A 14735-nucleotide genomic window follows, 5' to 3' on the forward strand; every position below is an offset into this window, starting at 1 on the left:
CTGTGATTTTTGTCATGGTCTTTCAGAATTTTGCACAAAAGACCTCACAAGTATGAAGTCTGTTCTTACTCTGGATCTTCTAGCTTAACATTGGAGAGTGCATGTTATACTGTATTATGTATACTGTATCTTTGTGTAGTGATGATTTTTCTCAGAGGTGGCATTGATGTTATGTGCACTTGTTTCTTTTTTTTTTTAATTTTATTTCTTTTTCCACCAGGACCTCTCGATTTTTTTTTTTAATTTTCATTTTCTCAGTGATTTTTCTTTGCAATGCTCTAGTCTCCCAAAGCATGCTGGGTGCTAAACAGTCATTATTGCGTCATGTCGTTGAGCTGCTTTGTGTAACGAGCCAAGGGGGGAGACCAGGGGTGGGAGGGTGGAGAGAGGAGGATAAGAAGATAAAAAAAATCAAGCCAGTGCATGAAAATGTCTCTAACTATTTTCTGTATACTACCAGTAATGATATTGGCATTGCAAAGCTATTATTGTCTTTCCAAACGTCATGTTTGAATTTGGTTGAGCTTCTTTTATAATCGATGTGTTTTCTTTTCAGTGCAATGCATTTTTAGACTCTGAGTATACAGTTTTAGATGAGAATCTGCCAATGACATGAGAATAATTGAAATTATCTTTACTAGAAAGCTGATGTTATACAATCTGTGCAGTCTGACAGGATACTGTGAAAAAACTGCCACTTTGAGTCTCTGAAATAATACTCGTAGTAATTTGTCTGCCATGCACTGCTCCATTAATTCAGATCTGTATGTTTTACTGGGTTTGATTCCAAGTAAAGAGGAAATGGTTATTGGTAATACTCTGTTTTACCTATGTTTTCCATGTGTTTTAATGTATTTTTCTGTCTAGCAAAGTGAATTTTATACAGCTCTACTTCAGAAGATGGTACAATTAAAGAGAGAATTAGACAGACCTCTCAGACAAACTCTCCCATTCTCCTGTTGTATGCAGTGCTCCGAAAGAGCCTGCAATCCTGATGTGATGCTCCTGTTGACCTTAGTTCTATAGAATAGTTACTCTTGGATCCAATACTTCTCAACACCTTTAGAGACATCATCAGTGAGATCCCCAAATCTGCATGGTAACTCCAACTTCCACTTTGAACATCTGGGTCTTTGTGTCAGTTCAGCTCAGGCTGTGAGTCCCTTCTTAGGAACCCTGAAGGGATACTTGCTCCAGCTCTGTGGGGGGACTCAGAAAAGTCTGTACATACTCTCTTGCCAATACACAGAAAAATAGGAAGCCAGCATCAGCTGTTGGAAAGAAAAAGGCACTAAATGGGGTGAAGATACCATACCATTGAATGAGGAAGGGAGATACATCTTATGTATGTGCTGGGAGCTTCCTCTCAAGATATAAAATGGAAAAGCACAAAACAAAAGGAATTCTTTAAGCCAAAAAATTTTACTCTCTTTTGCCTGCAGTCTTCTAGTAAAAAGTTAACTTGGGGTTAGTGTTAAATCTCAACTTCCCAAGTTGTCCTTGGACATTTTTGTTTCATGGGTTTTTTGCAAACAAAAGTGCACTGGGAAGACAACATATAATACACAACTACATTTCAATGCAATTACTGAAGATTTTTTTTAAAAATGTCATTATTTTCAGTTCTTTGGCATGCATTATTGACCAAGGTGAAATTTCAAAGTGGACTAAGAAAGAACAATGGGGCTGTTAATGTCCAGATGAGCACATCTCCTAGAATAATAAATTCTCTTACTGCTCTTTCCACCTAACATTCTGACCTGGTTAAATCAACTGACTTTAAAAGCATAATTGCTGGCCTAAGTTTTTGCTCTTCTGTCTCGTTTCTGTCGAGGTTATTTTGTTTGTTTGTTTAAGCCATTCAAATGCAGCACCAGTAGAAGACACTAATTTGTTATGATGGAGTAAATTTGATGCAACAATAACAACTCCTTTCTCATACAGAGGCACTTGCTACATATAATTTCAGTCTTCAGAATGTTTGCACTCTTGAAAATGATGAAGTGATGAAATATAGAGCAGACACTGAAAAAAAGAATTATAGATTCATAAATTGCAGAGATATTGTTTTTATACAATTTACTGACATTTAAACATTCATAAATTTGATGTAAGCTGTAGTGTTGAGTGCTGAGCTGCTGAATTGAGAACTGAAATAGCCAGATAATATTTCTTCCCTTGAAATTAATTTCTATTTCCTTGGAAATTCTTCTGCACATCTAGGTAGAAGGCAGTGAGTTCTGGTTTTTCTTAGCTCAGTGCTACCAAATCTCATATAAAATAGAAAGAGAGTTTGCTTCTTAAATAGTGCAAACAGAAAAATCTTTCTCACACCCATCACCCCAAGCTCCTTTTTTGTTTTCTTCCTTTTTTTTTTTTTTTTTTTAAAGGATCTTGTTTTTAATATTAGTATGAAACATCACTGGAGAGAGGTAATTGTGTAATAAGCTGACTCCTTCATAATCTTTATTTGATTGCTGGAGTGGTATGTATCTCCTTTCTTCCTCACTGAAACACTGATAGACATTTTTACAATGAAACACACAGGAAAGATGTTGGAGGTGGAATAATAAATCACAATTGATGATTTTCTAAGATCATTCCAAAGGAACAGTGTTGACAGGAGATCTTCATACAAGAGATTTTATTATTGTGATTTATTTCACCATTTCAGCTGATGACTGTGAATATTCTTATCTATTGTCGTGGTGTGAGATTCTTCAGAGAAAAGGTACATGGCTGCTTTTTGTAAATCACAGAGGACAGGAACCTTTCTGAAGATGTTGACAGATGTGAGAGCAGCCATGGGAAGTTAGGTTAAATAGTACCCTGCTCCCCATCCCACACTTTACAATTTGGCTGAAGTGCTTCTGTGTTTTTTGGACTTGAGTCACCTTTCACTCCTACCATTGTGTTCAGATTGAAGTTAGACAAGAAATTAGTATAACAAAGCATGGCGGGTGGGGGGAAGTTATTCACTGGATTCTATGAATTTGGAAAACGGTACGAAATGGATTGACAGTTTCTATGAGTCACAAAATGGTTGAATAATTTGAAGAACTGAATCATTGCAGTGTATACTTTGCTCCCTTAGTTTGAGGAAATGAAGACTTGAAAGGTTAAAACATGAAAACTTTTTTTTTTTAATCTTGATGGGGGAAAAGAAAGAGCGGGAGCAATAGAGACATGTTCTTTCTTCATATGTCTTGTTCTCTCAGTGACTTTGCCCAGGAATACCCAACCTGAAGTCCCAGGGAAATATCCAACTTACCTCTAAAGTCTGTCTGGTCCATGACCCCCTACTTCTTCTCAAGGTTCCCTCAGACATGGGTGAGGCACAGGCTGCAGAGGCATAGGCTCCTTCTCACAGCCTCCCTATTTCCTAAGCTGTTTTACAGCACTCCCTTATCACATGACAAGAGGCTTTTAGAAGGAATAGCAGAAATAGTGGCAATCAGGAATGGGCTTCCCCAGAAATCAGTCGTTTTGGTCTGCATCCTGCCCTTTGTTCACATCTTAAGGGTGCTTGTTACAAAGCATGCCTGGGAGCAGACTGCAGGTAGGTGAATTGTCCCAGCATCATCGTCCTTTGTGCCCTCTTGAGACTGGGGGTCCTTGATACACAAAGGTCCAGTGACCTGTTGGTGCTGGGCACTGCACTGAATCAGTTCCTCACAGTCTATTCACACAGGGGTGACAAGCCAGCTGCACCCAGTGAGACCACACAGCCAGCCCATGGTGGCAGGGGGGTGTTGGCTGTGTGGTCCCTGGCAGCAGGGAGGTTGCACACCTCTCGCTTTGGAAAGAAGCCTTGAAAACAGACTGCAGACAAAGCATCACATCCATCTCATCAGCTGTGAAGCTTAATTAAAGAGGACTGGTACACATCGCTGTCTCTGGCAGCAGTTTTGATAGCTGAAAGGAAAAAGAGAGCCCGAGGAAAGGTGCTTTGTGAAAGGAACTGGGGAATCAATAATTTCTCTGTAGCCTCTTTTCCTAAGATGCTGAAAACCTCAGTCCTTCTGGTCCTACATATGCCAATCAAAAAGAGAGGGTGAGCCACCAGGTCGTGCCATTGCTTCTGGCCCCGTGGGTCACGGCTGAGCTCAGGATGCAGGGGTGACTCGGTGGGGTTTAACACTTCTGTCTTTCCTGATCTGTCCAACCACAGGGCTGCTCTTCGCCAATCGTGGTGAAGTTTGCTGATACCCAAAAGGACAAGGAGCAGCGGCGTTTGCAGCAGCAGTTGGCACAGCAGATGCAACAGCTCAATACTGCCACTTGGGGAAACCTCACAGGTCTTGGAGGACTCACACCACAGTACTTAGCTGTAAGTGACTGTGTTACACTGTATTTATTTGAGAACCATGGTAAATCAGCTGTAGTAAACCCCTTGCAATAAATTGCTGAATCCTTCAGGATATGGTGCATGTCTTCTACATAAAAAAACTCGGTATGTTTATCACGTGGTCTAAAAATAAATAACCATGAATTAGAATAAACATTTCAAGGTGTGTCAGTGCTGTCCAAGGCAAGGTTTTAAAGTTTACTTGTGCTGCAAAATAAAACTTGATTCCATTACATTTATAGTTCTTTTCAATGTCAGAGTCCATTTTTCATAGCTGGAATAAAATGTAAGTTCTTCCTTAGGGGAGGACAGATAGGCAGCTGAACACTATAGGGGCCATATCTATATGGTGCAGCCTTTGAACTAGAATGTTGTGGCTCAGTTTTCTGATTTTCCACATTTTCATTTTGGACATTGCTTTCACTTTAACTTATGATCCTGTCAATGTTAAATATTTGTGGTTCATTCTACCTGGTACAGAAAGCAAAGATGGCAGGGAAAAGCAAGTTATTTCTCATAAATTTATGATGGTATTTTCCTTGGTCCATTTATAAGATAAGAAACAGACATTAGCTGCTGGCCCTGCTGGGGAAATCTGAAATCCACAGCCATGTATCTTCAGTCCTGGATGGCCAGGAGAGAATTCCAGGCAGCACAGTTGAGAGGGAGCCTCTCCCTTTGGTGGCTCTGGAGCTGAGATGTCTGGTTGAGCAGCTTTTGGATCACTTGGAAAGTTCTTGATGGTTCCAAGTTAGACAAGCAGATACGTCCATATCTATATGTACTGTGTATGCATAACTTTATAATTTGTATGCATACAGTGTTTGGGTGTAGTGATAGAACCATAAACAGCAATTTACCTGGCGATTAAAAATATATATTAGTACTGAGGCAGGCTAATTAATACTGAGGTAGGCTAAGTTGTTATATACAAATACCCATCTAATGACTATCTGTGTGCTTGATTCATAAAGATAATAAAGAAACAACTGAATTCAAGGGAGTGGGGGAGAATGGACTGTGATTGACAGAGATGAGTTATGGTAACTACTAGACTACAGAGGGTTGTAATTAGTCACGCTATGTTGGTTTAAATAGATTTAACACCTGGTTGTTAAAAAGAATAAATTGATTAATTGTTTTAAAGCAGCAATGTTATTGAGTTTCCCTTGTGTCTCTGTGTTTCTTAATAGAGATTAGACATTAATATGGATTTACAGCATTGACTCTAGGGATGTTCATTCCAACAGAAGCAAGAGACTATATAAATGTAAAGGAAAGAATAAATACTCCAAATGTGAAATGATAGCTCATTTTAGTTTTATCTTCATTTGTTACATTAATGTCAGATAGATTGCTGTGTTGTATTGTTAATTTGCAGCTTCTGCAGCAAGCAACTTCCTCCAGTAACTTGGGTGCCTTCAGCGGCATTCAGCAAATGGCCGGTAAGTTAAAACCCCTTTCATTTTGCTCCAGCTGTTTTGTATTCTTAAACTATTGAATTCTGTATCTCTAATAATCACATTGTTGGGATTGGAGGGGGGTGTTGTGTATGAAATGTGGCAGATGTATTGGCAGGGGACAGCGTGAGGTTCAACGTCAATAGAAACACTTTCTCCCCTCTTTCAGAAACTGAAATTAAACCCAGTGCTCCCAGGTTGTGCAAACAGTTTGTCTTGCATTAGTCACCTGCCATTTGTCCAAAGTAACCAATTGTAAATTGCAGGAGAGCTCTTAGTCCCTGCAGCCATATCCTACCCTATGAAAAGTGTCAGTAAAGCAACAGCAGGATTACATTCTAATTTCCAGTGAGATTTCTGTGTCCTGAAAAATCAAATTAATGGCAGCCCTCAAACATTTTAATAATAGGTGCTGAGTAGAAATGTTCTGACCTTTTTAATGAAACCTAAGATTACAGGCCTACCTTCAGTATGAATTTCCAGGCTCTTTTTATAATCATGGAAAATTAACTGGGTGCCTTTTTGACTTTGGAACCCTAGTTGACAAAATTACACAACAGAAGCTTCTATGTAAAAGTCTAATCTTTAGTCTGGGGGGGAAAAAAAAAAAAAAAAAAAAAGAAAGAATGAAAAGGCAGGAAAAAATCAAAGCGTGAGTGGATTTGAAAGCCAGCTAGTTGGAGGGTTTCTAAGTAATGAGCTGTGTGCCAGTAGTAACTGATGTGTAGTGATTAGCAAAAGGTCACTCCCACTGTGTGACCTACCATGCTGATACCCTAACTTAACATGATGCTAGAGAAGGCAGCATGTGCAGTAAATCAGAGCACAGATGCACATTATGCCTGCCGCGAGAAACTGTTAAAAAGCTTTTTTTCGTGTTTGAGGGGGAAAAAAAAGAAGCACAAAATCCCTAAATTGCTACATTAGTTTATTTTAATCATGAACACACTGAATCAATGAAATACAGCGTTGCACTTGCTTCATCATCACAAAACAAGGGCTGAAATATTCAGAAGTCTTTATGAACAGCATTTCTCATTCTTCTTTTAATCCTGATCTTTTGCTTCTTCTGCTTTGAATGGATCCTGAACCACTTTAACAAGTATAGATATACCACACTGTATAGCCATACCCCACAAGGTATTCTTTGCTCAACCATTATATTATGCCATTATTGCAGTGACATCAGAGACTAATGTGAACCTGCTGTCTGACAATATAAATTGGCCTACAGATGACAATATCTCTGAATTATTCTCTCTTCCTCAGACCTGCTGGCAGTGCTTGCTGCTTCTATTATGTTACACATGCAATCTAGCATTTTTTCATCACAAAAATGTATCTTAATATGATAAACAGAACAGTTCTGTAACAGTTTTATACTTGGCAATTTTGGAAGTGGCTTTTTGCTCAGAGATTGTGTTTAATGTTTTCATATTTGGTTAGGTCTACAAAACAAAAGAATTGAGGCACTGAGGAAAAATAATGTGATATCCATTGCTTTTTGTGCACCTTGGAAGTTTTCAGTTGCCTGTTTCTCACCCTTAGAGATTCAGCTTTGTCTTCAAGAACTGTCTTGAAACTAACAATTGTAGTCAAGTAATTTAAGGGTGGGCTTTCAATCTAGGTTGTGATTTATTGTCTGAAAATCATATGGTCTTGAAACTAGTAGAAAGTCATCTTAAGAAATTGTAGTGGTACATCATTCTTACCTGAGGGATATGCCTTCTTGAATACAGATTAGACTGCTAGTGCCCTCCTCATATGGGATAATTTAATGGTTGTCTGCCTCTCATGGAAAAGACATATATTTAATCTTACATTAATGGTATCAAAGCATCTTGAAGTTTACTCTGTTCTTTCCCCAAAACATGTTACTCTTAAACTTCAATGTTCAAAGTAAACTTAGCAATACTGAATTTCTTTCTGAGGTGCAGCTAAATGAAAGTGCCAAAGACTAAGAACTATCTCATTAATAGGACTGAAAATTCCTGTCCTCTCCCCAGAAATCATGCAGAACTATGTCATGCAGTGCATATAGTATTAAAGATTTGCTTTGTGAAAGAAATAGAAAATAATCCTGTGTCTGCAGCAAGATCTCATATTACCTGTTGAAGCCATCCTTGGATGTTTATAAAGGCCCAGAGTTTTTAACTTAAGATGTATAGGTTCATTTTACAAAAATGAGTCTAATATGTATTTCAGGATTGCCTATTAATAAAATATTTCAAGGGGAGGAATAAAATCTGGACAAAATTGAGTAAAATGCTAAAGAAGATCTGTCCTTACAGCTTGCAGGTTCTTTGAAATCTGTGTTTGAGTGGTCCAACTTTTCTCTTTGAAGTCAATGGATGGGCTTGCCACTGGATTCAGACACTAAGTTTGGTCAAAATCCACACAGGCCACTGAAGTTTCACTCTTACTTATCTGTCTTATTTAGCATCTCAATTGTCCCTATGAAGTCACAGTTTTCTGAATTAAGATTTCTTGTACAGCCAGCCTTTTGTTCATAATCAGGGACCTTTAGACCTGCAAGTATTTATTTTGTATTGCTAAAAATTGAGCAGAAAGGACAGAGCACACACCCACCTCCACACATGCAGAAATATTTGCTATGCAGTTCTCAGTGATTTTTTTTTTCTTAAATCAAGGCAGTTTTATTTGCTAGGAGAGCAAGGACACTGATTTTTGGTGTGAAGTTTTCCTAATATTGTGCCTCAGTCTGGTTAAAGTACTTTATATGTAGCAAAAGCAGGGATTCTTTGGTTTTGTTGAAAGATGGAGGAGGAGAGTTAGGCATTTTTGTTTGAAGAGAACTGGAGTTTGCTTGTTTGTTTGGGAGCTGGAGGTCCAGTCCAAAGAAAAATAGGGATTTTTATTCAAGAACTCATGGATATACAGACATGAAACTCACAGAGCACCACCTCCAGAAGTGAATGCTGTTCTTGATGCAGCAGCCCACAGGCCCCACTGCATGTTCAGCATTGCCTTTGCCCTAGATTGATAAACCATGCATGATGTTCAAGTAAATCATGAAACTGGCTTACCTAGAATTTGTGAAATACTGACCTGTGAGAGACAAAAGGCAGCAGTTTGCTACTTTGCTTTTCAAGATTTTGGGATTCCACACTTGGTCCACCAGTTGAAGTTTTCTCATTTTTACTGAAAAATGAAATTTTCATTAAATTATCTCCAGCCAAAGAAAACAGCACAATATGACAAGACTGGCAATAAAGTTAGGGAGTTGGCGCTATTACCTTTGGTATTAGAGTAACAATTTTCTTGATTACCAAACTCTGCTTCACTGTCATTTATAAAACATAGAAGCTCATAGCATCATTGAGTTTTTATTTTACAGTGAGCACTTTCTCCCTTTCCCTCCCTGCCTCTAATATCTGCTGATGCTAATTTGAAGGCAGTGTTTTCTCTCACATGGCTTTCAAGCCTCAGTGCCTAGGCTGTGCTTTGTCTTTGGGGAAGACTAATAATTTAGATGAATTACATTATGTTATTTGATTGTCTTACTTTAAAAAGACAGTGCAAACTACATTAAGCACTAGCAACCTTTCAAGCAAAAAAGATTCCTCCTTCAAATGTATACAAATTGCATGGAAAGCTCAGTTCAAAAGAGATTGATGTTGCTTGAACATTTGCATTGATTCTGCCTGGTGCTGGATCAGACCCTAAAAGCTGCAGTTATTTAAGCAAAAAAACTGCCTGTTTAAGGGGAGCTTGGGAACTACTAAACCAAGAGTAAAACCAGGGAGGTTTAATATTACATTGGGCAGTTGTTGAAAGCTGGAATGCCTAAAAATACATGTTCTATGAAGATTTTCAATTGTCCATTGATGTAAAATGCTTTGGAATAAATATTCGCTCATACATAAATATTTCTACATGTGTGACCATTCAGGGCACATAAGCATTGCTTGTGGAAGACACAAAGGGTCTGGTCTCTTATTTCATTGAACAGACAGTGTATTTTGCTTTCTGAAGTCATGCAGGAGAAGGAACCAAGCTTTTGGCTTTTATTGCTTTGGCTTTCAGATCCCTAAACTCTCTACAGCTAGGACTTATTATATTTTTCCAATATATGGTGGGGTTTGGTTTTTTTCTAGTCCTTTCCAAAATCTCTCACAGTTTCGTTGCATTTTGGGTTGAACTTCTGGCCCTGCCTGAGCCCTGTTCCATCCATTTCACCCTTCTTGTGTTACTCAAGCCAGATTTCCTCCTGTTGCAGAGTCTGTGGGAGCAGATGGGTGAGAGAAACTCTGTGAGATTGTGGTTTCTGAATATTTTCCTCTAATTGTTGTATTGGCTCAGTAGATCTGGAGGGACCAGTTGGGAGCCAGGACCATCTGCACAAAAGCTCTATACTTCTGCATTGGCCCAGGGATCCTTTGTATCCTCTGACTCTTTGGTGGCTTCATTCCAGCAAAGCCATACTGAAGTAGGCATTCTCCTGCCATGACCTCTTTAGGGATATCATATTAAAAGTAAAGGTCACTGAGAAAGTGTTTCCAGCTCAAGGGAGATAGCTGTTTCTTAAAAGATAACTGGCAGTTTTGAAAGTGTTGACCTCAGGGACTAAAACCGTGGAGCTTTTGTAACAGTAATTCCATTGAAAGCCCTACTTTAATTGAACCCAGACAATTAGCTTCGCTTTTTCTTTTTTAGCTAATAAATTGAACAACTCCATTTAGCTTTTTTTGTTGTTTTTTTGAGAGGCAGAGCTTGAAGCAAGCCAGGCTGTTCTCCATTCACAATTTGCTCCTGCTCACAGGAGAAGGAGAGGCACCTGGAGAGGAAAACCAAGGCTTGGCAGTTTACCAGACATGCTTATTCAGGTGGCAATAGTGCACAAAAGTTTGGCCGAGTCTGGGCACAAGATCTGTAGCTCTGGCTGAGCTTGCCATGAACAGTGAAAGGAAAGAGAGGAGATTTTTATTGCCTTGGTGCTTCTGGGAGTGGAATTCATCCCACTGAAATTTGGAAATCAGGCATGCAGTCTGTCATTCATCCTACCAAGGGCTGCTGGGGTTAATCTGTCCATTTTAGGATCAAATGAATCAACCACTCACTCTTCTTTGACTTTAGCAAGAGCCTGTGTGAGTAACTTTTATTCAGGTAAAGTTAGATCAGACAAATCCTTCCCACTAGGCCTGGGGAACTTTCAATTGAGCAAAGCATGTTTCTTGCCAGGATGTGTTTAGAGCATGCAGAACTTGAAAATGAGCTGAAATCTTACATGAGTCAAGTAGGTACTTTAACTTTCAGTCAGATTTAAGCATGTACTCTTAAAAAACAGCAGAATCAAGAGTAAACTTAGAAGTTGTTCTAAGGGCTTTTCTAAATCAAGCACTAAATGGTCAGTGTACCTTAAACACTGTTCAGATAAGCAGCTTTTCTCTAAAGGTAGGCACAGAATATATATGGTTGATGGAGGTAACCTCTTATCTATTTTTAAATTCTTAGAATATTGCTGGAATAACAAAACACTCTTTCAGACCCAGGCTGTGAAGCCTTTGCCCCCATTTTTAGCATCTGAAATGGCTGATGTCAGTGTTAGCAAATAGCTGCTTTCTGGCCTGGAGATGATAAATTTTACCTCAATCCACAATTCTTAAGGTGCACTCAGGATTCAGTTCAGGAGGAATAAATCCTAATAATGGGGAAGAATAAAATTTCAGAAGAGGGAACCAAGTTAGTGGGAACTGATAATCACCATTGACTCTGTAATTCTCCATGCATGTATTATCACTAAAATGGAGCCAGTGTCATCATTTACTAGGAAGTTGTTCAGCAAGCACATCTCAACTGTTTCCTAATATGATTTTGTTGTGGTTTTGGAAACCCAGGAGCTTATGAGGAAGTCTTCAGGAACAGCTCATGACTCAGTTGCCTCCTCTACAAATGCCCAGTAATTCCGAATTTACAGTTATCACAGGCGGGAAGCTGTGGTGACTGAAATGAGGCAAATTGCTTCATTTTGTGAAAGTTTGTGTCGGAGGCAGCACGGGAAGTTGTAAAATGTACATCTCGTGCTCTCAAATTTCCCTGTGTTTTCACAGAACTGCATCTGTGACTGTGCAGCACTACAAAAATTTCCTGCGAATGTGCTAATAGGCCTTATGAGAATGTTCTATCACCATCCATCTGTCACTTTTTAACAGGCCTGATTGGCAAGCACTTGTAACAACTGACATCTGTTCTCACTTATTGATATGTAGATTTATGGTAATTGCAGTGAACAATAAGACACAAAATTACCTAAGGTGAACATTAAATTAAATTTTCATGCCCTTATCCTTATAAATATTTTTTTTTAAATCTTAGGTTTCAAGCAAGGCATACTGTGCATCTGTTTTGTACATAATTTAATTGTTTTTTTAATCTGCCAAATAACAAAATGAAAGTTGAATTTCCTTGCAATCTTGAATATTTGCCAAGCACACTGGTAAATACATGTTATTAAAAAGGGAATCAAACTGTATTGTGATTCTGTTTTTTTAATCATTTCCCTTTAATTCCCAACATCATCTCCATCAGGAAGATCAAGAGTTATTCCTTACCCTGAAGTTTTTGTTCCCCTACAGGGGGATTTTCATTTTTTATGCACAGCTCTGCCTATGAGGCTGTTCTTCAGCCTGAAGCAATTTGCATTTCTTCAGAGACAAGTACATTTGCTGAGTGAGCAGCACTTTCAAATAAAACAATCTACTCGTTTGCGGTCCAGCTCCGTTGCGGGATTTGAGACTGTTTGGAAAAAGCTGTAGGATGTGAAATGTGTGAAGACAGTGTGTGAAAGGGGAGAGAATGAGGGAGCAGATTAGTCCCACAGAACTATACCTTGGCTGAAGTTCAGTTGAGCCAAAAATCCCCGTTTGAAAGCAAAGTGCTTTTTGGGTCTGGGACTTGAGATAATTTGGTTTCCCTCCTCTGAGTTTGTCCTAACAAGTGGGATGCTGACGCACTTGACAAGTTGACAGGAGAAACCAATAAAGAGGGAGCAGAGATGGTAAAATGCCTGGGGAATGTGAAATAGTGATGACAGGAGTTATGTTTTTTTATATGTTTGAGAAGACAGAGGATCCTGAAGAGGATGCATAGTAAGTGATAAACCTGTTGACACAACCAGCTCTAGATGGTGCTGGGTGACAGTGCGTGCCACAAGCCCTTGATGATAGTCTCATTCAGGTGCTCAGTTCTTTGGGGTCTTTGTTTTCCTGCTCTTATGTGTGTGACAAGCAGTTCTCCTGAAGGCTCTGAAGCTGACACCCCATAACATCTGCAGGGCTGGTTTGTGGCCAGTGTCTTTTAGTCACCTCTACAGTAAAACAGACTGGGTGGGGAGACAGCTTTGTCACTGCATGGCTCTTGTATCTTAATCTATTTTTTGGCATTGAAATTCTTTCTTCAAGTTGATGGATTCCTCTTCTGCTTCCACAAGAAATGTCCATTAAAAAAAATATTTTGGGGGGGGATGAGGCAACAATAGTGTTTGTTTTGCATCTACATGGGTGTAACAGTGGGTCAGGAGCCCAGAGAGAGCAGTTGTTTGTTCTGCTGCCTGTTGGCTTTTTCTTGCCTGCTGGACTTCTCCTAGTGTCACACAGTGCGTGTCTGCTGCCCTCCAGCTTCCATCTTCCCTGTTCCAAAACCTTCTTCAGCCTTGCGTGCCTGGGCCAAGCCATGCACATAAAATGTGATAGAATAAGCAGCATTAAACTGCTTAAATCCATTTACTTCTAAACTGAGGTTTGGAGAAAAGTCCGTGCATTTTCCAGAAGCACATGGGATTTCAGCTAGGGCAAGCTGTTTTGTCATCTCTCCTTTAGTATCATTCTGTATTTATTTATTTTTTTGCTATTATTTAATCCTACCATGCGTGCTGTTTAAAAGTCCAAAGTGGAAACCTCCTCACAGAAAATATAAGCTGATTATGACTGATCCATCTGATAAATAAGTAACCAGTGGGTGATAGAAAACCATGCTGCCATTGTGGAGAGCAACCCACTGCTTCCCCAAATCTCTGTGGCATTAAATAGGGCCTCAATGAAGACCAGCATGTTCACTGGATATTCTTTGCTGAATTACTTACATTTCTTAGGAAAGAAAAAGGTAAATGAAAACTGAGGGCTAGATATCAATCCAGAATGAAAGTGGATTCCGTATCTCATTTTGAGAACCACTCTGTTTTGTTTGCAAAGAGCTAGACCCCAAATTACGTTTTCTCCATACCTAAAATCCTGTTCAAAATAATTAGCAGAATCTTACTCACGAAGGAAAAGGATTTTTTTAATAAAAAAAATATTAAAAAGATAAATTTACACATGAGGCAAGCATGTAGGTCAACTGAGTAACTAAAAAAAGAGAAATTTAAAATTATCCTTTCTGAATTTGTCCGAGTTGTGCTTTGAAAACTTATCAAGATAAACCACAAATAGGATTTGAAAACAGTTATGAATTTCCATATTATCTCTGGTTTCAGAAATTTATTAGTTATTATGATGCTGCTTCCAAAACCGGGTTTTAGAATTACAGTAAAAATAAAAGGATTTTGAAATATTCAGTCAACATTTCCTGCTTTAGAAGATGACTGTTCAAGATTTGAGAAGTTCTAAGCAGTTTTATTCCATTCATTTGGGTATCCAATATCTATCCAATGTCCATGTAATTAAGATACAGTTTTGCCATTTCAGAGTTATCTTTACATTTGAAGCACTTAAACTACATGAGAGCTGGTTTAGAAGATTGACCCACAATGCACCATTGCAACAATAACCCATGATTATATTATTTAGTAGTTACACCTAATTTTCTGGTTTATTATTAGCTTGTGGCTAGGGTAGCTTTATTTCACTTTGCAAAATAGTTCAGTTTGCAAGGGTTTGCAAAAAACCTTTATCATTAGCCTCTATAAAAAA

General features: G+C 38.7%; 1 protein-coding gene across 2 annotated transcripts in view; it reads left to right on the forward strand.

The window, feature by feature from the left end:
* The window catches only part of CELF2 (CUGBP Elav-like family member 2), a 548689-nt gene that overhangs the window by 492218 nt on the left and 41736 nt on the right, over positions 1-14735 (forward strand). For both annotated transcript variants that reach the window (XM_030469342.1, XM_030469341.1), the window contains 2 exons: positions 4172-4330; positions 5730-5793. In XM_030469342.1, coding sequence (XP_030325202.1) covers positions 4172-4330; positions 5730-5793 — 223 coding nt within the window. The remainder of the gene's footprint in view (positions 1-4171; positions 4331-5729; positions 5794-14735) is intronic.

This window comes from Calypte anna, chromosome 1 (genome assembly GCF_003957555.1).
Source record: "Calypte anna isolate BGI_N300 chromosome 1, bCalAnn1_v1.p, whole genome shotgun sequence".
NCBI classification, from domain to species: Eukaryota; Metazoa; Chordata; class Aves; order Apodiformes; family Trochilidae; genus Calypte; species Calypte anna.